The sequence below is a fragment of the Zalophus californianus genome, chromosome 13, assembly GCF_009762305.2.
Source record: "Zalophus californianus isolate mZalCal1 chromosome 13, mZalCal1.pri.v2, whole genome shotgun sequence".
Classification (NCBI taxonomy): Eukaryota; Metazoa; Chordata; class Mammalia; order Carnivora; family Otariidae; genus Zalophus; species Zalophus californianus.
This window is the reverse complement of record NC_045607.1, coordinates 94,432,088-94,453,885: the sequence shown is the minus strand read 5'-3', so window position 1 is coordinate 94,453,885 and position 21,798 is coordinate 94,432,088. Positions and strand designations below refer to the sequence as shown.

The 21,798-nt window shown below is 56.8% G+C and overlaps 1 protein-coding gene across 13 annotated transcripts in view; it reads left to right on the top strand.

The window, feature by feature from the left end:
• The window catches only part of WNK2 (WNK lysine deficient protein kinase 2), a 133,286-nt gene that overhangs the window by 87,441 nt on the left and 24,047 nt on the right, over nt 1-21,798 (top strand). For 3 of the 13 annotated variants that reach the window (XM_027615281.2, XM_027615280.2, XM_027615273.2), the window contains exons 20-29: nt 1,777-2,543; nt 2,834-2,903; nt 4,799-4,860; nt 4,954-5,642; nt 7,580-7,791; nt 8,643-8,831; nt 9,537-9,635; nt 15,074-15,118; nt 16,488-16,747; nt 17,078-17,177. In XM_027615281.2, the coding sequence (XP_027471082.2) occupies nt 1,777-2,543; nt 2,834-2,903; nt 4,799-4,860; nt 4,954-5,642; nt 7,580-7,791; nt 8,643-8,831; nt 9,537-9,635; nt 15,074-15,118; nt 16,488-16,747; nt 17,078-17,177 (2,493 nt within the window). The remainder of the gene's footprint in view (nt 1-1,776; nt 2,544-2,833; nt 2,904-4,798; nt 4,861-4,953; nt 5,643-7,579; nt 7,792-8,642; nt 8,832-9,536; nt 9,636-15,073; nt 15,119-16,487; nt 16,748-17,077; nt 17,178-21,798) is intronic. The other 10 variants (XM_027615283.2, XM_027615282.2, XM_027615277.2 and 7 more) reach the window with 8 other exon arrangements.

The window sequence follows — 21,798 nt, the reverse complement described above, 5'->3', positions numbered from 1 at the left end:
AGAAAACAGTATGGAGGTTCCGCGGGAAGTTAAAAGCAGAGCTACCCTCTGATCCAGGAATCCTTCTGGGTGCATAGCCACGGGGCATGACATCAGTATCGCAGAGATGTCTGCACCCTCGCGTTCGCTGCGGCACCACTCACGGTAGCCAGGATATGGAAACAGCCTAAATGTTCCGTGGGTGGATGAATGAAATGTGGCAGCTACTTACAAGGGCATAGTGTTTATCCTCGAAGAAGACAATCCTGCCGTTTGGGAACAACGTGGTTGAACCTTGGGGACATTATGCTAAGTGAGATCAGTCGGTCCCAAATAGACAAACACTGCTGACGCTGACAGGGCCCCCAGGCCCCCAGGAACTCATGGAAGCAGAGCGGAAGGGCGGGGGGGGGGGGTGCCGTTCAAGGGATGGAGTGTCAGTTGTGCGGGATGGATGAGCTGTCGAGACTGCCGCACAGCACCAAGCCTGCAGACCTGGTGCCGTACCTCACACCTAAAATTTTGCTGAGAGGGTTGACCGTGTGTTGAGTGTTCCCACCACAATAAAACAAACAACGAAATCACATTAGGTGCTATTACACTCCCCAGGACGACGTGGGGGAGCGGGAGCACAGAGGCCGCCCTGGGGGCAGCGTGGGTACCCTCTCCCATAGGCTGCAGCCCCCCTGGCCCAGCAGCCCCGTGTGGGGTGTATGCCCAGCAGATGTGCCCAGGCACGCTCACGCGCGTGCGTCAGTCGTGTCCCAGACGGGCAGCAGGCAGGTCATGCCAGCACCTCGATGGCTCGAGAGGCGTGGGAGCGGCAGGGAGTGCAACTATGCAGACGCGCAACGTGGGTGCGCCTCCCGGATACGGTGGAGGACGCGGTGGTGAGAGAGAAGCCAGACAGGAAAGAAGAAACACGGGCCCGTGGACGCGGTATTCAAAATCAGGCAGAACCGAGCTGTGGTGTTCAGAGCACATGTTTACGTGGTGATGCTGTAAAGACCAGATGTGGAGTTCTGTGACCTGCTCGGGGAGGGGCAACGTGAGTCCGGGGCAGGGGATCTCCGCGCTCCCCCTCCCCACTCGGTCTTTGTAAGCTACTCATTTTTTGTTTTAGGTAGTTTTAAGTAAAGTAGGCTCAAAGGACTAGTTGGTTTGGGAAACAGGACCTCCTACGTCCTCTGGATGTTCCCAGGCTCGGGGAGGCCCTGGGCCGGAGGCCGCAGAGCCGTGTTCCATCGCCTGGTTCCCAGGGTTCCTCCCGAAGATCCCTTCCCAGCCCCTCGTAGGGCGCGGGTGTTGTGTGCTTCTGACCTCATCAGAGCCTGTTGGTGGGACGTTCCTGCTCACTCTGGGGCAGGGGAGTGTGTGGGCCTCACTGCGCGGACACCTTGCTTTGATTAGTTCATTTTATGACGCCGTGGGATGGGCCAGTGGAAAGGAGAGCAGAGCCGCGTTTCACGTAGCTCCCCTAGCAGGTGGGGGCTCGGAGAAGCGGGTTATGCCTGATGGCCAAGTGCTGCAGGAAAAGCGAAGGGAAGGGGGTGGGCACGCCTATGCCGCCGAGGGGACAGTGGTGGGACGGAGGCCTGAAGAGAGAAGCCAGGCTGCTGCGGGACCTCGGAAGGCATCTCAGGCAGGGGCAGCCCCCGTGTGGTGCGTTGGAGACAAGGGCGGAAAGCCAGTGTGCGGGGCCTGCAGGTCGTAGAAGGCATCTTTCTGGCCAGAGACGTGCCAGGTAAATAGGACCACAGTAGGCTGGTACAGAGGCATTTCTCCTGTTTCTTCTAGATACCGCGCCCTGTAAAGACCAGCTGTCCTTAAAGGAAAAGTCCAGCTTCCCAGCAAGTCCGCAGCCTCTGAGCCAAGCAGGCCCCAGGGACATCCCTGGTGGTGCCCCAGCCCCTTTGGTGCCACCCTCCCCTCCTGTGACTGCTCTGCCCCAGGACACGGCTGCAGCAGCTGCCAGCCCCAAGGCAGAGCCAGCAATGGGGACTGCTGTGCAGGCAGGGGGTCCAGGGACCTCTCAGGGGACAGCCAGTGAGCGCGAGACCCCCCAGCCACTGGCAGAGACTCGAGACACCCAGCTTGCTGCACAGCCTCTGGGTGCGGGCGCAGGGCCTTGTGCCCCACCTCTGGAGGCCCCCCGCTACCCCACAGGTTTGGGAGAGCCTGCCTCAGCCAGGGAGGCCACTGCCCAGGGCGAGCCCTTGCGGGCTCCGGCCCCTGCACCCAGTGCCCCCAGTGGGACCCCTCAGCCTGCCCTGGGCCAGCCCCTACCCCCGCTCCCCCCTGTGGTGGGGGCCATCAGCTTAGCCACCCCCCAGCTCCCCAGCCCCCCCCTGGGGCCCACCGTGCCCCCCCAGCCACCCTCTGCCTTGGAGTCAGATGGGGAGGGGCCGCCCCCCAGGGTGGGCTTTGTGGACAGCACCATCAAGAGCCTGGACGAGAAGCTCCGAACTCTGCTTTACCAGGAGCACATGCCCACCTCCTCAGCCTCGGCTGGGACCCCTGTGGAGGTGGGGGACCGAGACTTGACCCTGGAGCCCCAGCCTGTGGTGAGTCCTGGCCCCCCCGGGGTGGCGGGCTCCCTAGGCACGCAGAGCTGCCGCTCTTGGCCCTGACTGTCCCATTCTCAGAGGCCCACCCCGTGCGTGTGTTGCCAGAGTGGCTCATTTGGGGAACTGGGATGTGTGTGCAGGGTTGCGACCTGGCCTGGATGGGCTCTGCTTGGGGCGGCCCGGAGAGGAGCCCGGCTTTCATACAGGAGATCCGTTGGTGAGGTGTAGGTTAAAGCCTGCAGAGGTCAGCAGGCGAGACTCGTGGCCCTTTCTGTTTCTTCCTCCAGCTGGGAAAGTCAGAAACAGCTCCGGGGCTGGGGGCTGCGCTGGACCAGGCTGGGTCCTCGCCAGTGACAGGTAATGAGCCCCAGGTCACCCGTCAGAACCCCAGTGCCCACCAGGTGCCACCAGCCTTCCTTGCTCCGGAACATGCTGCATCTCCATCCTTCATCCCCATAGCATCTTGGGTGGGACTCAGACATAGCAGGAGCCCGTTGTGAGGTGTAGGTTAAAGCCCACTGTGTCCTAACAAACCGTGACATGCTCATGCCCCAAGGTGAGAAAGTTCTCCGTAGAAGTGGGTGAAAGCCTGGATGGCTGGGTGTCGGGGTGTGATCAGGGCTGTCAGCTGCCGTGCTCTCAAAGCGCTCTGGCAGGTACCCCCAGCCCCCTGTTATTGAGAAGGTTACAAGGTGTTGAAGGCCCTTTTGGCAGAGCGCAGGGCTGGGGCTGGGGGCTTCCCGCAGGTCTGTGGAAATGGTCAGGCTGGGGCCATCGAGTTCCTGAATCGGGGCTTCCTCTGAGGGTCCCCTCTCTGTGGGAACACCTGTGTCTCAGCCCAAGGGCACTGGTCTGGTCTTCTAAGGTGTGGGGTTTCTTCTTGGCCTGCAAGTCCTTGGAAGATCAGCAAGACAGGGATCCAGCTGACCTCTTGAGGCCCCTGGGTGTGTGTCCGAGGCAGATGAGGCCCATGTGCAGTGAGGGGAGTGGCCTGCGCGATCTGGTCAGACCCCTGGATGCCGCATGCTTGGGTGTCACAGCGTAGAGGGCGGGGGACAGCCAGCAGTGGGGTCGGAAGCTGTAACATGTGCCGTTTCCCTGGGAAAGTGAGGGTCAGGTGGTAAAGCAGGAACGTGCTGGAAGGTACGAGGAGTGCCTGCTTCATCTTCTGACTCCGGTGCACCAGAAATGCACTCTGGGCCCCTCCTGCAGCACCGGGGACGTCGGTGCTGTAGCCACTCCCAAATCCGCTCCTCCCGGAGTGCCGGAATGTGGGGCAGCTCTAAGGAAACAGATTCTAGTTTGGAAAAGGTAAACGTTTCTGGAGGTCGGAGCCGTGCAGAAAGAGAGGGGGTGTAGTTGACCGTGAACCCCCCTGTCCCTGGAGCTGTACAAAGACGGGTTGGCTGGTCCCCACTGCCGGGAGTAGGTAAGGATGGGCGTCAGGCATTGCCTGTGGGTGAGGGGTGTGTGCCACTTGGGTCTAGGTCTCCCCAGGAATCTGTGCAGGGACAGCCCCCAAACCTTGCCGGAGGCTGTCACCCCTGCTCCAAGCATGTCCGTCTGGCCACGGGCTGACATGCAGCCCCTGCCTGCCCGTGGCTGTCGTTTGCTGTGTGCGGGTCTCAGCTCACCCAGTCTCCCACACGTCAGCTCCTTCTGCTCTGTCACTCAGCAGTCCTGGGAAAGGGGGTCAGAAATACCCCGCCGTGTCTACACTCTGTAGATGGGGAGGCAGAGACAGCCTCAGATGACAGGGTCCTTCCCCAGACACTGGAGCAGCAGGGTGAGGAACTGGTGCTGTTGATGCAGGACCTCCTGAGACCCTTTTATCCGCAGAGATATCATGTCAGGGAGGCCCTCAGGTGAGACAGGGCGGAGGTGTCAGGTATGTAGAGATGACCTGTGACGCAGATGGCCCCGATCAGGGGTTAGAAGGGATAGGTGATGGCCATCGGATGTGTAGAGGGCGTGGCAGTACCCGAGGTTCTCGAGCAGGTGCCTCCGGGGACCTGAGTAGTGATGGGCTGAACCCTCCTTTCCCCAAGTTATTGGGGGTCTCCTAAGATAAAAGGGGGCATAGCACATCCTGCAATATTTTTTAGTTTTCCTAGTTGCTGAGCACAGACACTGCAGGTTCCCCTTGGGCGGGGGGCGGCCTGCCGTCTCACTGATCGGATTCAGCTCGAGGGCACCTCTTCCTGCCCTTGTCCTCCACACTAACCCGAGTAATGATTTTGACCTTCCTACAGCAGAATCATCTTTGAGCCAAGTGACAGCCTCAGGCTTGCCCACAGCTCCCAGTGCTCCCCAGGTAAGGAGTGTTCTCTGGGACGCCCAGCTGGGCGGTGGGGTTTCCTCTCTGCTGGTGCGTGGTGAGAGCTTTTCCTTTCCACGCCTTCTCAAGGATGTCCCTGCGCCTGCCTTCCCTGCACATCTGGAGCCTGCAGACCACAGCGGTGGGCTCCCTGGGGAGCCCTCAGCCCAGCCCACACTGAGCAGCCTGGGGACATTGACAGAAGACGGCCAGACCGGCCACCCCCAGGTGCAGGGCATTCTCGCCTCAGAGTCCCCCCGGAAGCATCCAGGGCAGCAGGACAGCAGCTCGCCAGCCAAAACCGTGGGCCGGTTCTCGGTGGTCAGCACGCAGGACGAGTGGACCCTGGGCCCCCCCCACAGCCTGCGGTACTCGGCACCCCCAGACGTGTACCTGAAGGAGGCCCCCCACAGCCCCGATGTGAAGCTGGCTGTGCGGCGGGCGCAGACAGCCTCGTCCATCGAGGTCGGCGCGGGTGAGCCGGTGTCCAGCGACTCTGGGGATGAGTGTCCGCGCAGGAGGCCCCCCGTGCAGAAGCACGCCTCCCTGCCCAGCGGCGGCGGCGTGGCCAGCGACTTGGTGAAGAAGGCTACCGCCTTCCTGCACAGGTCCTCGCGGGCCGGCTCCCCGGGGCCGGAGACACCCAGCAGGGTGGGCGTGAAGGTGCCCACCATCAGCGTGACCTCCTTCCACTCCCAGTCATCCTACATCAGCAGCGACAACGACTCGGAGATTGAGGATGCAGACATCAGGAAGGAGCTGCAGAGTCTTCGGGAGAAGTAGGTCCTGAGAAGCAGGCACCGGGGGCGGCTCGGGGAAGTGTCCGCCGCTGAAGCTGGGTACCCCACTGTGTCCACCTGGGGCTGCCTGTGCTGGGGACAGGGCAGAGGCGAGAGCCCTGCCGCGGCTTGATCTGGCCCCTGGTCTCTCGTGGTGGCCCTCGGTGGGCTGGCACTCTCCCCTAGCAAGTGTGACTTGCCCCGCTGTGTTGGGGACGCTGTGCAGAAGTGCTGTTACTGCTTTCCCCCCGCGCCGGCCCTGCACTCCAGCCTCCCTCCAACCTGTCCCAGCCGCTGTGTCAGGACCAGCCCTAGGGCACTTGCCAGGTGCTCGTAACCCCCTCCTCCTGGTGTCCCGGGCAGTCAGCCGCTGAGCCCTGGCATAGAGCAGGCACTGGACTCGGAGGCAGGAGGTGCTCAGTCCAGGGATGGATGTCCTTGTGGGGCGTCGGGGGGTGAGGGGCTCATCTGTACACTCTCACTCCGGGGGTGGTCGCCCTGGGAGTCTGCGGTCCACAGCAACAAGGGGGGGGGCAGCCAAGAGAGGCGCTGGGGAGGGTTCGGGGAGGGGCTGGGGGCAGCTGCCGCCGGCTCCCAGGGCGCAGGGCCTGGAGGTGGGGGTGGGACCAGATCCAGAGTTGCATCAAAGGAAAGGTTTGGGGGGGGGGTTCTGAGGAAGCAGGGCTGTCAGCAATAAGTCCAGGCTCTTGCCTGCTGGAGGGGCATGGATCCCAGTGGAAAGGGGAGACCATTTAGGAGGGGGCAGGGAGAGTCTGTACCTGAATTGAGGGGAGCTGATGGCACCTGATAGAAGGTAGCCTTGCTTGCTCAGACCCTGTGGGCACCGTGGGGGACACTGGTGCCCGGCCCCGGGCTGGGGGGCACTTGTGGTTCTTAGAGCCCCAGGAACCCTGCGCTTTGAGATGCCTGCCGCAGCCCCACAGACAGGAGCGTCCGAGTAGGGGTCTCCCCTAGGTCCTCCTGAGTCAAGTGCTCTGGGTGACCCGCCATCCCTCTCCCCCTCAGCAATTTCACCTCAAAATATCACCCCATCAGAGGCGAATCTGATGCAAAAGGCAATCTGCTCTTTAGAATCATCTTCCTAAAGTCTGGCAGGCATTGAGGATAGCAGAGTGAAATCAGAATTTCCTTCCTGTGGTCCAGCCACGAGAAACCCCTGTTTCCCAACCACGCACTGAGAAGATGGGCCCTGGGTGTGGCTAAGGGGCTGAGCCCCCTGACCAGGGCAGCCAGGCCCATCAGACACATCTGAGGGGCTGGCATCAGGCCCAGGGTTTTTAGGCGGGCGAGTGGGCAGGCGAGCATGGTGGCTGTGGGCTGGGCCAGTGGGTCCCCTTCTCTGGCTTGTCTAGCAACTTCCCTCGCCCACAGTCAGTAATTGCACCTGGGTCTTCATAGCCATGTATCCAGGGGGTGGTATTGCCTGTGCCGAGTGCCACCCTGGCAGGACCCTGGCTGATACTTGCTCACGGGGGCGTGGCCTCATCTGCGATGCCTCTCTCCTGTGGTTCCCTCACTCAGAGGAAGGACGCTTTGCTGGAAGGGCTGAGGCAGCCTTTCAGTTCTGGTTGTTTTTCTCTTCACTGGGGTTTGTAGGGTGTGTATTGTGAGTGTAGATGTGAACTCCCCAACCACTAAAAGCGGCAGCGTCATGAGAACTTGAATCTCCTGAGGCTCTTCCTCTTGCTCTCAGTGTCGTCAGGTGTGTGTATGCGGGAGACCCCCAGCGGGGCCCTCTTGGTGCAGATAAAGACTGCAAGTCTTGAATGCACCTGTTGCCTCTGAGCCGTCCTGGCCCGTCGGCCCTGCGGCTGTGCACCCCGCCCCTCACGCCCTGCCTGCCTGCCCAGGGCTCTGGTGGACAGCCTCTGTTGGGAATGACCAGGATGCCCACCACCCTCCCTTCCCTCCTGCAGGCACCTGAAGGAGATCTCGGAGCTGCAAAGCCAGCAAAAGCAGGAGATCGAGGCTCTGTACCGCCGCCTGGGCAAGCCGCTGCCCCCCAACCTGGGCCTCTTCCACACGGCCCCTCCCGCCGGCCGCAGGAGAAAGAGCAAGAGCAAGCTGAAGGCAGGGAAGCTGCTCAACCCGCTGGTGCAGCAGCTCAAGGTCGTGGCCTCCAGCACAGGTCTGTGCCCTCCCAGCTGTCCGCTGGGCTGGGGCTAGCACCAGAGCTGCGCGGGCGGCGGGGCAGGCGCCCACCCCTGGAAGAGCACTTCTTGGATCTCCCTTCATGGGGGCCGGGAAGCCTTTGCAGGTGTGACAGTCCAGGCTGTCGGCCCCTCGTGAGTTGGGGCTGCTCGCAGCTCTCAGCCGCCTGGGGGCTGCCCGGTGCGAGGGAGGCGGCGGCTCAGGTCTCTTGCCTGCCTGCTCCCTGCAGGGCGCTGCCTGGGTCTGGGCTGCTTCCTCTGGCCATTTTTCAGGCACCTGTCACCTGCTGAAAGTGGGGAGTAGAGCAGATGCCTTTCTGGGACAGGGGCTGGGGGTGCACAGAGGGTGCACGCTGACCCCCGCACTCTGCGGTGGAGACCGAATGAGCTGGAATCCCCCAGCGTGCCGGGTGGGAAGCCGGCTGCAAGCTGCCCTTTCGGTGTCACGGGGATCCCGCAGGGTACGCGTCCGGGAACTGCAGGTTACACAGATTATGTGATTTCCAGGAGGATTCCTAAAGCAAACTGGAAACTAGTTAGAGTGAGCAGGTCCGTCACAGGCCTCCTGAACCCAGGTGTGCCTCTCCAGACGTGCTGCGGTCCTAGCACCGCAGTGGCACACCATACGCCTGGCACGGCGTGGGCGACCGGTCTCGAATTTCCTGACACCTGCACTCAGGCTGCCAGGCCACGTGCCCTTTGCCTGCAGGGACTCCGCTTCCCCAAGGTCACCCAGCAACGAGCAGGGAGGACAGACGCACTCCGCGCTGGCTGGTCTGACCCGCAGCGCCTCACTGTGCCTGTCACCCCTTCTCCCCCCCTCCCCCAGGTCACTTGTCAGACTGCAGCAGAGCCCCTCCTGCTAAGGACCCTGCCCAAGCCGGGGCAGGGCCCGCGGCAGCTTCAGACCCGTGTGGGAAGGCAGTTCAGACCCAGCAGCCTTGCTCCATGCGGGCCTCCCTGTCTGCAGACATCTGCTCCGGCTTAGCCACTGACGGAGGCGGAGCGCACGGCCCAGGTGATTCCCAGCTTGCCCGTCTCCGAGCATGTGCTAGCCGCGCAGGGCCCCCGTGGAGTGAGGGGGCGAGAGCAGCTGCAGAGGCTGCCCACAGCATCGGGAGGAAAAACCGGTAGATGTAGCCTCTGAATAAAGAGAGTGGGTGGCCCACCCGTCCCCGAGTCTGGCTGTGTGTGGGTCTGAGGGAGGCGTGCTTTGCTAGAGCCGCCCCGGGGAAGGCGCCAGGACCGCCTGGCAGACGAGGCGTCGGCCGTGTGCTCTGCGCCGGTCCCCAGGCGCTGGCCCGGCTGCCCGCTAAACACGGGGCCTTGTGTCCGGAGGGACGGCTATAGGGGGGCGTGAGGGCTCGGCTCCCGAGCTGGGGGTTTGCCTTGAGGAGGAAGTGTTCGTCACCTCGTCCGTGGGCGCAGCAGCCGCGCGAGGAGGGGCTCCATCCCCACCATCTCTGTCCAGAGAAGTCGTGGGGACCGCTGCCGGCGCCCGCCCCCGCCCGCCCCGCACGCCCTCCCAGGGTCCGCTTCTCCTGTGCTCCAGCGGTGCCTCCTCTCCATTACGTGGTCGGCGGCTGTGGTCCTCCGGGCTGGGCTAGGTGCAGCCGTGGATGCTAAGTGACGAGGCTGATGTGGCTGGTGGTGTGTAGCACGAATCCAGAGACTGTACTTGATGCCTGTCTCTTTGTTTTCTTCCCTCTATATTCATTTGCAGGCTGGACGGTTTACCACCCAACGTCTGAGAGACTGACCTATAAGTCTAGTAGCAAACCTCGCGCTCGATTCCTCAGTGGACCCGTGTCTGTGTCCATCTGTCTGTATTTGTTCTTCGTATTTTATCACCTCCTGGCCCTCCCTGTCTTCATCACCTTCCGCACATTCTGTAGGATGCCTCCCCTGCCCACTGCAGCCACCTGTTTAACACCAAGCGCAGAGCCCTGCCCACACCCGCCCTCCTGGCCCAGAATGGCCGGCGCATGCACTCAGCTCACGCCCGGGGCCAGAAGCATGTGCAGCGGCTCGCCCGCCCCCAGCCTCAGGCACCCTGCCCCCCCCCCCAGGCCCCCAAAGCGCTCTGCGGTTTTCTCCTCACCCATTTGTTTAATTTTGTATTTTTTACGTTGGACGTAGTTTTATTTCTGTTGCAATTGTGGCGCATACACACGTCCACTGTCCCCAGTTCCAGTGACAAAGACAGCCCCGGCCTTCTCTAGACGCATGGTGTGTCTCACACGCGTCTGGGTTCTGAAGACTTGCACGTAGCGAGCTGAGACAGTTCTAGAAGGTCACTGGAGGGTGTGACTTCTGTACAAGGGCCGCAGCACTCAGCACCGTTACCCCACGCCCGCTCCCTGCATGTGGAAAGGCTGAGAGAAGGTGCTCCAGCTAGGACACCCCACCCCTCCCTGCTCTCTGGGCACCTGGGGAACCTCTCGGTGTCCTGGAAAGTCCCAGCCTCCACGCTGGCTCTCCCTCTGGCCCAGCCCCTCCTGGTCTCTAGCTGGAGCACTTTACTTGGTGAACTGCTCTCACCTCACAGACCTGACACGAAGTCAGTCACGCAGCTCCTCCGAGCTCTGCTCAACCAAACCTCAGCCCCGGTGGCCCTCAGATTCCTGGGATGTCCTGCTGGCACCCAGGATTCCTGTCCAGGAAGGGCGCACCTGCTCAGGGCCATCCAAAGTTATTTCCTCCCTCAGAACAATTGGAAAATGAATCCAAAGCTGTGGGGTTTTCAGGTTTTTGTTTAACACCAAAATTAAGCTTTGCTCAATTGGGTTGGAAATGCTGGTTTGGGGCACGTGGCTTTTTGCTGGTACAATAAAGATACATTGTGTTTGTCGGGACCTGAGGCCACGTCCACAGTGGACATCCATCCCCATCAGAAGGGCCATGTCACCCTCCCCCAGGGAGCAGAGGTCAGAGGCACAGAACCACAGCGATTCCCAGGGACTGTCCAGTGGTCCTCGTCTCCTAACAGGTGTCCCAGCTGAGCCGCTGGTTAGCTGCTGAGCTGGGGGGAGGGGGGAGGTCTGAGCGCTTCCCGCTCCCTGGGTCACTCGCCGGTCCTGTTCTGCCCGAGAGCGCGTGGCTGTCTCCTGGGGACGATGGGGGGAGGGCACCTGGGTCTCCAGGCATCTCGCGGTCAGATGAGCGGTTGCATCGCTGCTGGGAACGGCTCTGGTCAGGCGCGGGAAGGGGCGCAGGAAGGGGGGTACTTCGAGCAGGTGGTGCTTTCCCTGGGGTGCGTGGGGTGAAGAGGTGCGAGCGGCCAGGCACCGTGTGCTCCTCTCAGGCCCCTGCTCCGCGTCTGTACCCGTGTGATTCTGCATTCTTGTTCAGGGGTCTTCGCTTGTTTTACTGTTGTTACTCCAAGATTAAAAAAAAAAAAAAAAAAATGGGAGGCACCGCAGGGACAAGTGGTTTAGGCTTTACTTCTGTCTCTGTGGCCAAGAGGAAAGGAACGTGTAAGGCAGGGCTTGGTGGCAGCCAGGGCGCCTGGCCCGGGGGCGCTGAGTTTGGGTGGTGGTGTGTGCTGGCCTGGTGGCCTCGTCTGCCCCGGGGCTGTGCACCCCCTGACGTCGCCATTTCCATAATGGCCCTTTGCAAGCACGACTCGGCGGAGCTCTTGGTTACCGTGGCCACAGCGTGGCCCCCCACGGGCTCTGAGGTTGCTGGTCAGGAAAGCATGCGGCAGATTGTGTCCCCTGCAGACGTGTGGCCTAAGGGTGTGTGAAGACGCACCCTCCAGGCCGTGTGCGCCGGGGTCTGCCCAGCCCGCGGCCTCTCCGGGAGCCAGTCGCCTGCTTTCTTGCTGACTGGGGAGCTCAAGAGGCCCGAGGATGCGCAGGCACCCAGGAAAGCCTGGTCACAGCCCCAAGGGCCGAGACGTGGCAGAGAGAAGGGCATTCAGGGCAGGGCTGTGGGAAGACCCCGAGGTGGGCCCACTCTGGGGTCTGGGCATCCGGGATCCAGGCCAGCAGCAAGGGGGGGCTGTAGCCGCAGGGTGTGGGTGCAGTTGGTGCAGCCTGCAGCTAGAGAAGGCCAGAGGCCTTCTGTGCATGGCCTTGCACGGCTCCGGGAAAACAGTCTGTGTTAAGTTACAAGACTGTAACAGTTCTGTGATGTGCAGAGTCCCTGAGGGCACCCAGGCCGGGTCAGAGACGAGCAGGGGTGGAGCCCCAGGCAGCTGCAGGCCGCCAGGAGGGGACCCCATGCAGGAAAGGCGGCTGGGCCTGGGAGGAAGAACGTGCAAAGGACAAACAAAGCCTGGGTGCCTCCTTGGGGTGGGCACCCGGACAGGCCCGCTGTTGGGAGGGCAGGGCCGGCCCCCACGGAGCGCAGACAGGGTGAGGCCCTGGGCACAGACCCCTCCTTGGGGCCGATGGGAGGGCTTAGGGCAACTTGGGGCCCACGTTTTGGGATTTGGGGGGCGCGGCGTCAGACACCACCCCCCCCCCCAGCTCCTGCCGAGACACAGGCGCCGACAGCTCCAGGGCGTCTGCACAGCGAGCCTCGGATGCGCCTTCTCGCGCGCCGTCAGCCTGCCATCCATGCGGCAGCGGCTCTGTCCCTGCGGCCCCTGGGAAGGCTGCCCAGGCCCTGCCCTCGCCCTGTGCTGTCCTGGACCCTCCCTGTGGGGACCCGCTGCAGTGGGCGTGGGAGACAGCCTTCGGACACCCAGGCTAGGCTGTCCTTGGGGCAGTCATGCAGGGCAGGGCAGGGCAGAGCAGGGACGCCTCCCATTTCATGCTTCACGGACTCGTTTTGGCACTTCGCTCGGCGCTGGGAGGACTTGATGGCTTGTTAAAAAGAAACCAGTGGCATTTTGGTGCTGGCAGCTTATATGGTGCTGGTGCCAGGACCGAGTGTCTAATACCACGGTGCAGGGTGAGCCCAACCGGCTGGAGGCGTGCCTCTCATCAAGGGGCGAGCGGGGAGGCCCCCGGCTGGTCTGCTCCAAGGCCACTGCCCCTGGAGCCCCTTGTGAGCCTCCTCAGTATTTGAAGGCTGTGGCAAGTGTGCTGAGGGCCCCGAGGCCCGGTCCACACCTCCAGCAGTCTGTCGGTGGCAGAGAACCTTGCATTTCTGGCATCTTCCTGGCAGCCAGGCGAGGGTCAGGATGGTGGCGGTGCCTGGCAGGGCTGGCCATCCACACCAGAAGCAGCTTGTGTGTCCCTTCCAGAGATCCCCCGGCCCTTTCCCAGCCTGGGAGAACATTTCCCAACAGCTGGCCACATGGCTCTCCACCTGCACCCCTGCCCAGGTGCAGGCTTCCCCAGGTAGTTCTGGGCCTCAAGCCGGCTCTTCCCAAGGCCTTGGCTAAGGACAGAAGTCCTGCAGGGGAGACCTCCTGCCGCGTGAGGGTTTCTTGTGGGTCCTGTGCATCCTGGTGCCCTTGCACTGCTGCCTTGTAGCCCAGCGGCCCAGGCAGGAGTGCAGTGTATACGCCGGTGTGGAGGGAGCTGAGCGGGGCTCGGTGGAGGTGTATTCATCAGCCATCTGCGTGTGGGCATCAAGGGCAGGGCACAGGCACTAGGGAGGAGGTCCAGGGGACCCCCCCGAGGCTGGGCAGGGCTGTGGCATGAGTGAGGGCTCGTCACCAGACACATCCGTGCTCAGCTGCAGCTCTGCACTGCACGGGACAGCATGACCTTAGTGTGGAGTCAGTTTCTGATTAGAGGTTCACTGAGGGCAGGGAGTGTCTGTGCTCCCTGTGGGCCGTGCCCAGTGAGGGTGTGCAGACCTCTGTGGGCCAGTTGTTGCTCTCCAGCTGTGAGCATGGTGGCCGGTGGCCCCACCTCTGGGGCCCTTGACCACAGGCCCAGGCTTCTCTGGTGGTTCCCAGCAGGCAGCTCCCGTTGTTCATTGAGAGGATGGCGGGAATCAGCCCCGAAAGAACCCGCTGCTGTCAGGCTGCGGGGAGCTGGCTGGCTGGCTGGCCGATCCCATGTCCTTGGGCCGTCTGTATGGGACCTGCTGAGGCCCCAGGGTCTGGATGGGCAAGTCTGTGCCTCACCTGGTGCCCTGCACAGTCAGAGCCTGGGACCCAAGTGCCACGGAGCCCCCAAAGGACCTGGTGCTCCCAGTGGGATTCCATGTCAGGACACAGGCCAGCAAAGGCCCTGCAGAGCTCCCACTGAGAGACGACTGGTCTGAACCACTCCTGCCTGGCCCCTTCGTCGTTATTTGCACATTACAGACCCCAACAGAACATCATCTCCCATTTGAACTAGAAGAACAATTCATTTGGAGCCTGGGCTGACCTTTGTCCTCTCTTCTCAAACACAGGGGTGACAACCCGCCTTCCCTGGCAAGGGTGCAAGGCAGCTCCTCAGGGAGTGTGGGGGGGTGGGGGGCATCCTGCTCAGGTGAGGGGCTGGGGCAGGAGCGCCGACCCTTTCTGACCCTCTCTGATAGCACAGCCTTGCTGAGTGACCTTGGGGATGCCCGAACTGTGCCTGCCCGGCTCCCTGAAGGGCCAGCTCGTCTGCCCTCCAGGTGGGCACGGACCGTCAGGATGTGCCGGGCGGCACAGACAGCCTGCAGGACCGCAGGGCCTGATGCTTAGTGGAGGCAGAGTGACGAGCCTCTCCCTGTCCCAGTGGACTTGGGATACCAGATGAGGCAGCAGCAGTGCAGGAAATTGGGGCCAGCCCTGCTTTCCACCTCCCCAGATAGGACCCCTGTACTTTCCCCTTGACGTGCACCACTGGTCTGGTCATGGCAGCCGCCTGGGATCTGGGATTGGCCTCAAACCTGCAAAACAATGTATCTTTTTGCACTTGGAAAACAAATCTCCCATGGGCCTATGGGGCAGGCAGAGCCGGAGGGCTCCACTGAGCTCTCCTGGCTGACTTTTAGTGTGTTTTTTGCCTCAATCAGTGGGGCTCCAGAAGCCTTTTGTTTGAAAACCAACTGGTGTGCTTTGCTTTTTTGTTTTTTGTTTTTTGTTTTTTTTTTTCTTTTTTTCTTTTTTTCTTTTTTGAATACGCTTTTAGAGACACACTCACTTCTACCTGAAGCTTGGGGCCTGGCCCTGCACCTCCGCCCCTCGGCGAAGCTCACGTGAACCCGCACACTGACTCGGGGCCGCCCAGTTAGCCCAGGTGGCTGGTCCCCTCTCTGAAGCGCTGGCCTTTGCTCTTCCTTGCACACTGATGACTTGTGCTTAGAGTGTGGTGGCTTGTCCCCCGTGTGTGCTGTCCTGCCTAACCCTGTGGTCTTGTGTCGTTTCTTCTTCCCTTGCAGGGTCTGCCCTGAAGCGTCTCTGTCTAGGCAAAGAGCACAGCAGTCGTAATTATCGGGTTTTTTACCCCTTGTCTGCTCTCCATCGCATGGGCTTTCATGTGGCTAGTGCACATCAGGGTCTCTGTGGCCGGCGGGCGCGCGTCTGCTCCGCGCCCACCCTCCAAGGGCACCGCTTTGCCTCTGCCTGGAGGGAAAGCCACCCGCGGGTGCCCCTCGCGTCTCCATGGCTCCTAGAGTCTGTGTGTCCTGGCCGGTTGACACGCTGACACTCCCCTTCCCCGGAACGTCCACACATTGCCAACTGTTAATTGGCTCCTTTTCCAAAACCGTAGGAATGAGTATGTCCTTGAAGTGCTAAAGATGAGTGCCCCCGAGGAGAGATGCCGGGATGAAATGGGTATCAGTCCACCTAGGCCGCCCACCACCCTCACCTCACACCTTTTTTTTTTTTTTCTCCTTTTTTCTTTTCTGGCTGAAACATTCATGTAGAAATAGCTGTGTGTGTAAAATTCCATCACTAATATTGAACTGTTTGTGCCCGTGCTTTTTCATTGCTAGCCACTCTAGACTACATTTTGCAACCGCTTGTTTGAAGAGATGGTCGTTACACTATTTTTTTAATGCAGAAACATTTTAAATTGGCTTATTCTAAATTGCTCATCAGAAATTCTATGTTGTGGAGGTGGGGGTCACAATCTAAAAAGAATTAAAAAGTCCCATGTTGGTCATTTAAAATTAATCCTTCAGTGAAGTAGGTGAGTGTGACTTCTTTGTGCAGCCTCCCCCCGCCCCCCCGAAACATAGCCCCCGGGCCTCCCGGTTCCTGCTGGTGCAAACACCCTGCACCCCGCAAACGTCTCCAAGCTTGGGGGCCCAAAGTTGAAGGCACTGGGTGTTTGCACACTTTATTAATACCTTCCTTACATGCTCTGGTGAGGAGAGGCACAATTTTGTGTCTTAAATTTCCAAACCACTAAATCCATTAGCATTCCGACGACCAAGCCTCTCAGGCCTTTTCCCTTTGCTGGGTGGATGGCAGTGGCTGCCGCAGGCTGAGCACTCGGCATTCTCATGTTTGTTCCTGCTCAGGGCGCAGAAGCCTGGGGGTCCGCCCCCAGTTTTCTGAGCTCCCTCACACGTGGGAGTCGGGGGTTCCTGGGCAGCATGGGCAGAGTGGATGCCGAGTAAGGCTGCCAGCGTCTCGGGTCCTGTCCTTTGGCCTGGCACGGCCTGGTCCTTACAGCCTGTGGACAGGTTCCACAGTGTCTAAAGCTGGCACACAGGCCCCCAAATGCAGACCATCTCCTGAAGCAAGGTGTTGCCTGGCCTAAGCAAGACCACTGTACGAATGACTGCAGCAGGTCGGCGGTGCTGTGTGCAGAGTTGCCAACCCGGCCTGTGTGTGCTTCCCCAGGGTCCTCCACCAGCAGCCTGGTCCCGGGCCCCGAGCCGGGCCCCCAGCCCACCCTGCACGTCCAGGCCCAGGCAAACAACAGCAACAACAAGACAGGCACCTTCACGGATGACCTGCACAAGCTGGTGGACGAGTGGACGAGCAAGACGGTGGGGGCCGCCCAGCTGAAGCCCTCGCTCAACCAACTGAAGCAGACGCAGAGGCTGCACGGCATGGAGGTCACGGCGGGCTGGCCCCCAGCCGCGAGCGAGCCACAGGCCGTAAGTGGGGCGCAGCGGGCGCGGGCTGCCCAGGCGGAAGGGGCGCAGGGGGAGGGGGGAGCGCCCCGCGGGCGTCCGGCAGTGCGCGGGGCTGCCGTCTTGGGCTCTGTCGTGCAACGCGTCCCTGTGACGGCGCTGGGCCAGCTTCACCACCTGCCGGGAGGAGCAGTCCCGGCTCGGGCTTCAGGGGCCATCTGTGCAAGGTTGCGTCCCTTCTTCCTGCAATGTTTAGCACAGTCCACCGATGAACCCGTCTGGTCTGCGGGGTCTTTTTGTGAGTGCGGGAAGGTTCCCTATGACCTTTTGTTTTGAAAAATTTCAAACATACAGAAGTGCTGGAAATTGCACAGTGAACGTGCGTGTGCCCCCGCCCACACGCTGGTGGCTGACATTTTGCTGTGTTGCTCACACATCTCTCCATCCCCTGAGGGTAAGGTTTTCGTTACGGGCTCAATTTCTTTTATACTTTCTGTGCCATTTGGGTTTTCTGTTTTTTCTTTCTGTTAAGCCCTGCTTTTCTAACATTTGGTAAATACCTAAATTTAAGTTTTCAAATTAATTGACATAAGCTGCTCATAACATCCTGTCTTCACAGTTTGTAGTGATGTTGTGTTTTTTGTTTCTGATGTTGGTGGCTTTTGCGCGCATGCCCCTCCCTCCCTCTCCTGTGCAGCCTCCTTAGGGGCTCATAACCCTTATTAGCCTCCTCAAAGGACTCGTTTTGGCTCTGATACTTTTTATGTGTCATTAGTTTCTCCTTTTATTATCTCCTTCCATGTCTGGGCGGCTTTTGCTGTTCGAGAATGTTTGAGATGTGCAGGTCATTGATTTCCAGCCTTTCTTGTTTTTTAATACAGGCGTTCAACCTATAAAAATCACTCTCATGGTTTTATCTGAATACTAAAGGTTTTGATGATATATAGCATTTTCTTTAACCGTCAGTTCAAATTGTTTTGTAATTTCCACTGTGGTTTGAAGCAATATAATTATTAATTTCCTCATACTCTTTATTACTGCTCTTTAGCCTAACTGAACCGTGTAAGAGAACTAACTTTGGGTGTTTGCAGTTGTTTAAAATGTACTGGGACTGGCTTTTCAGCCCAGTTGTCAATCAGTCTTGTCCCCTGCGGCCCTGATGCTCTCTGCACTCCTGCCGCGCACATGGTACCCGAGCCTCCCTGTGTCCTTCAAGTGACCAGTGACAGCAGCTCTCTTCAGACAGCGGCAGCCCTGGGGCCCTAATGCCTCAAACTCCCTCTCTGGTATATTCTGTGATCAAGTTGGGAGTCCTCAGCCAAGCCCCCTGGCCCCGCGGGGTCCTCCCCCTGGGCCCGGGCAGGCGAGTCTCCCCTTCGCCGTCTGGACTCCCAGCACGTGGGCTCTCATACCCGCGCAGGCCGTACCCCATCTCACCAGCTCGCTAATCTCAGTGTTTGAAAGGCAGAGAGTCTTTTACTAAGATTTTTTAAAATATTTTTTATTTTTACTGTGGTAAATCTATATAACATAACATTCACCCTTCAGTTACTTTTAAGTGTGTAATTCAGTAGTACTCTGCATGTTCACAATGTTGTGCAGCCATCACACCATCCATTTCTAAAGCTTTCTTCATCCCAAATAGAAACCTCTAAGAAAAATACTCTCCAGTCCCTGTCTCTGGTGCCTCTGCTTATCCAGCCCCTATTAACTTTCATTCTACTTTCTATGGACAGAAGTGGCATCATGTAGTGTTTGCCCTTTCCTGTCTGGCTTATTTCACTCAGCATAATGTTTGCAATGTACAGCTGTGCCGCAGGTTGACTTTACTCTTTTGGGGGATGAGAAGGAAACAGGGAACATAGTAGTATTGTAATAAACTTACGATGGTGAGCATTTTGTAACGTATCTGCATCTTGAATCACAATGTTGTACGCCTTAAACTAATTTAGTATTTTATGTCAACTACACTTCAATTAAAATTTAAAAATTTTTTTTCCAATTTTTAATTGCAAAATATATGACATAAAATTTTCCATCTTAGCCATTTTAAGTGCTCGTTTTAAGTGCATTAAGCATTAATATTGTTCAACCATCATCCCCATAATTTTTTCATCTTGCAAAACTGAAACTCTGTCCTCATTGAAAAAGAACTTTCCATCCCCCCCAACCCCATCAGTCCCTGGCAGCCACAATTCTACTTTCTGTCTGTATGGATTTGACTACTGTAGGTTCCTACAGAAGTGGAATACTACAATATTTGTCTTTTTGTGACTGGCTTATTTCACCTACCATAATGTCCTCAAGGTCATCCATGTTATAGCATGTGTCGAAATGTCCTTCTTTTTAAGGCTGGATGATATTCCAATGTATGTGCACACCGCATTATATCCATTTATCTACTGAAGGACACTTGGGTTGCTTCTACCTATGACCTATTGTGAGCGATGCTGCCATGAACTAGGTGTGCAAGTATCGCTTTGAGTCCCTGCTTTCAATTCCTTTGCAAGAAGACCCAGAAGCAGAATCACTGCATCGTATAGTAATTCTGTTTTTAACTTTTTGAGGAATTGCACACTGTTTTCCGCAGTGGCTATGCCACTTTACATTCCTGCCAGCAGTGCACGAGGGTTCGTTTCTCTTCATTCTTGCCAACACTTTTTATTTTTTATTTTTTTTTAATAGTAGCCACCCTAATACCACTGTGGTATCTCACTGTGGTTTTGATTACTATTTCCCTAATGATCAGGGATGTGGAGCCTCTTTTCATGTGATTATTGGCCATTTATAGATCTTCTTTAGAGAAACAGCAGTTCAAGTCCTTTGCTTATTTTTCTAATAGGTTGTTTGTTTTTGTTATTGAGTTTTAGGAGTTCTCTGTATTTTCTGGATTTTAATCCCTTATCAGATAATGTGATCTGCAAATACTTTTTCCCATTCTATGGACTGCCTTTTTACTCTGTGGACAGTGTCTTTTTTCTTTTAGATTTATTTATTTATTTGAGAGAGAAAAAACAAGTGGAAGGGAGGGGCAGAGGGAGATGGTGAAGCAGACTCCCTGCTGAGCAGGGCACCTGACATGGGGCTCGATCCCGGGACTCCAGGATCATGACCTGAGCCAAAGGCAGATACTTAACTGACTGAGCCACCCAGGCGCCCCTGGACCGTGTCTTTTGATGCACAAGTTTTTAATTTTCATGAAGACCAATTAATCTGTCTTTTCTTTTGTCGCCAGTCTCCTCAGTGTCAGAGCCAAGAAATTATTGCCAAATCCAATGTTGTGCAACTTTCCCCCTATTTCTTTCTTTCTTTTTTTTTTTTTTTAAAGATTTTATTTATTTATTTCAGAGAGAGAATGAGAGATAGAGAGCACGAGAGAGAAGAGGGTCAGAGGGAGAAGCAGACTCCCTGCCGAGCAGGAAGCCCGATGTGGGACTCGATCCCGGGACTCCAGGATCATGACCTGAGCCGAAGGCAGTCACTTAACCAACTGAGCCACCCAGGCGCCCCCCCCTATTTCTTTCTAAGAGTTTAGTAATTTTAGCTCTTATGTTAGGCCTTTCATCCAGTTTAATTTCTATATATGGTATGAGGTAAGGGTTCAAGTATCATGCTTTTGCATGTGGATAACCAGTTTCCCCAGCACCATTTGTTGAAAAGGCTCTCCTTTCCCCCACCAAATGGACCTGGTACTCTTGTTGAATATGAATTGACCATATTTGCAAAGGTTTATTTCTTGGTGCTCTGTTCTCTTTCATTGGTATATATGTCTCTCCCTTTTCCAGTATCACATCATTTTGATTTCTGTAGCTTTGTAGTAAGTTTTGAAATCAAGAAGTGTGAGTCTTCCAACTTTAATTTTTCAAGATTGTTTTGGCTATTTGGGGTCCCTTCAGAATCCATATGAATTTTGGAATGGGTTTTTCTATTTCTTGAAAAAATGCCATTGGGAATTTAACAGTGATTGCAATGAATCTGGAGATCACTTTGGGTAGTACTGACAGTAACAATGGAAGTCTTCCAATCCATGACCACAGGGTGTTTTTCCACTTATTATGTCTTAATTTCCTTTGGGAGTTGTGTGGCTTTCAGTGTGTAAGTCTTTCAACTCCTTAAAGTTATTCCTAAATATTTTATGATTTTTCTGCTATTGTAAATGTAACTGCTTTAATTTCCTTTCAGATTGTCACTGTTAGTGAATAGCAATGCAGCTGATTTTGTAACCTGCAACTTTGCTGAATTCATGAATTAGCTCTGTGTGTGTGTGTCTGTGTGTGCACGTGCATTCTTTAGGGTTATCTACATGTAAGATTTTGTCATCTCTGACAGGGATCATTTTACTTCTTCCTTTCCAATTTGGATGCCTTTTTTTCTTGCCTAATTTCTGTGGCTAGAACTTCTAGTATTATATTGAATAGAAGTGGCAAAAACAGGTATGCTTTTCTTGTTCTTTCTTGAAGGAAAAGCTTACAGACTTTCCCCATTGAGTATATAATGTTAGCTATGGGTTTTCATATATGGTCTTTATCATATTGAGGGAGTTCTGTTCTGTTTGTAGTTTGTTGAGTGCTTTTATTATGACAGAGAGTTGGATATTGTCAAATACTTTCTCTGCATTAAATGAGATGATTATAGGTTTCTTTATCCTTCATCTTGTTAATGGTGTATTACATTGATCGATTTTCATGTTAAACCACCCTTGCATTAATTCCTGGGATAAAGCCTACCTGGTCATGGTATATATACTCCTGTTATGCTACTGGATTCAGCTTGCTAATATTTTATTGAGGATTTTTGCATAAATATTTATTGGGGTATTAGTCTGTAATTTTCTTGTGATGTCTTTATCTGGCCTTGGTAGTAGGTTAATGCTGGCCACATAGAATGAGTTGGGAATTATTCCTATGTCTTCAACTCTTGGAAGAGTTTGAGAAGGAATGGTGTTAATTCTTTAAAAGTCTGGCTTCTCATTGTTGAGAGGTTTTTGATTACTAATTTAATCTCACTACATGTTGTAGGTCTGATTTTCCATTTCTTCTTGAGTCAGCTCTGGTAGTTTGTGTGTTTCTGGAGAT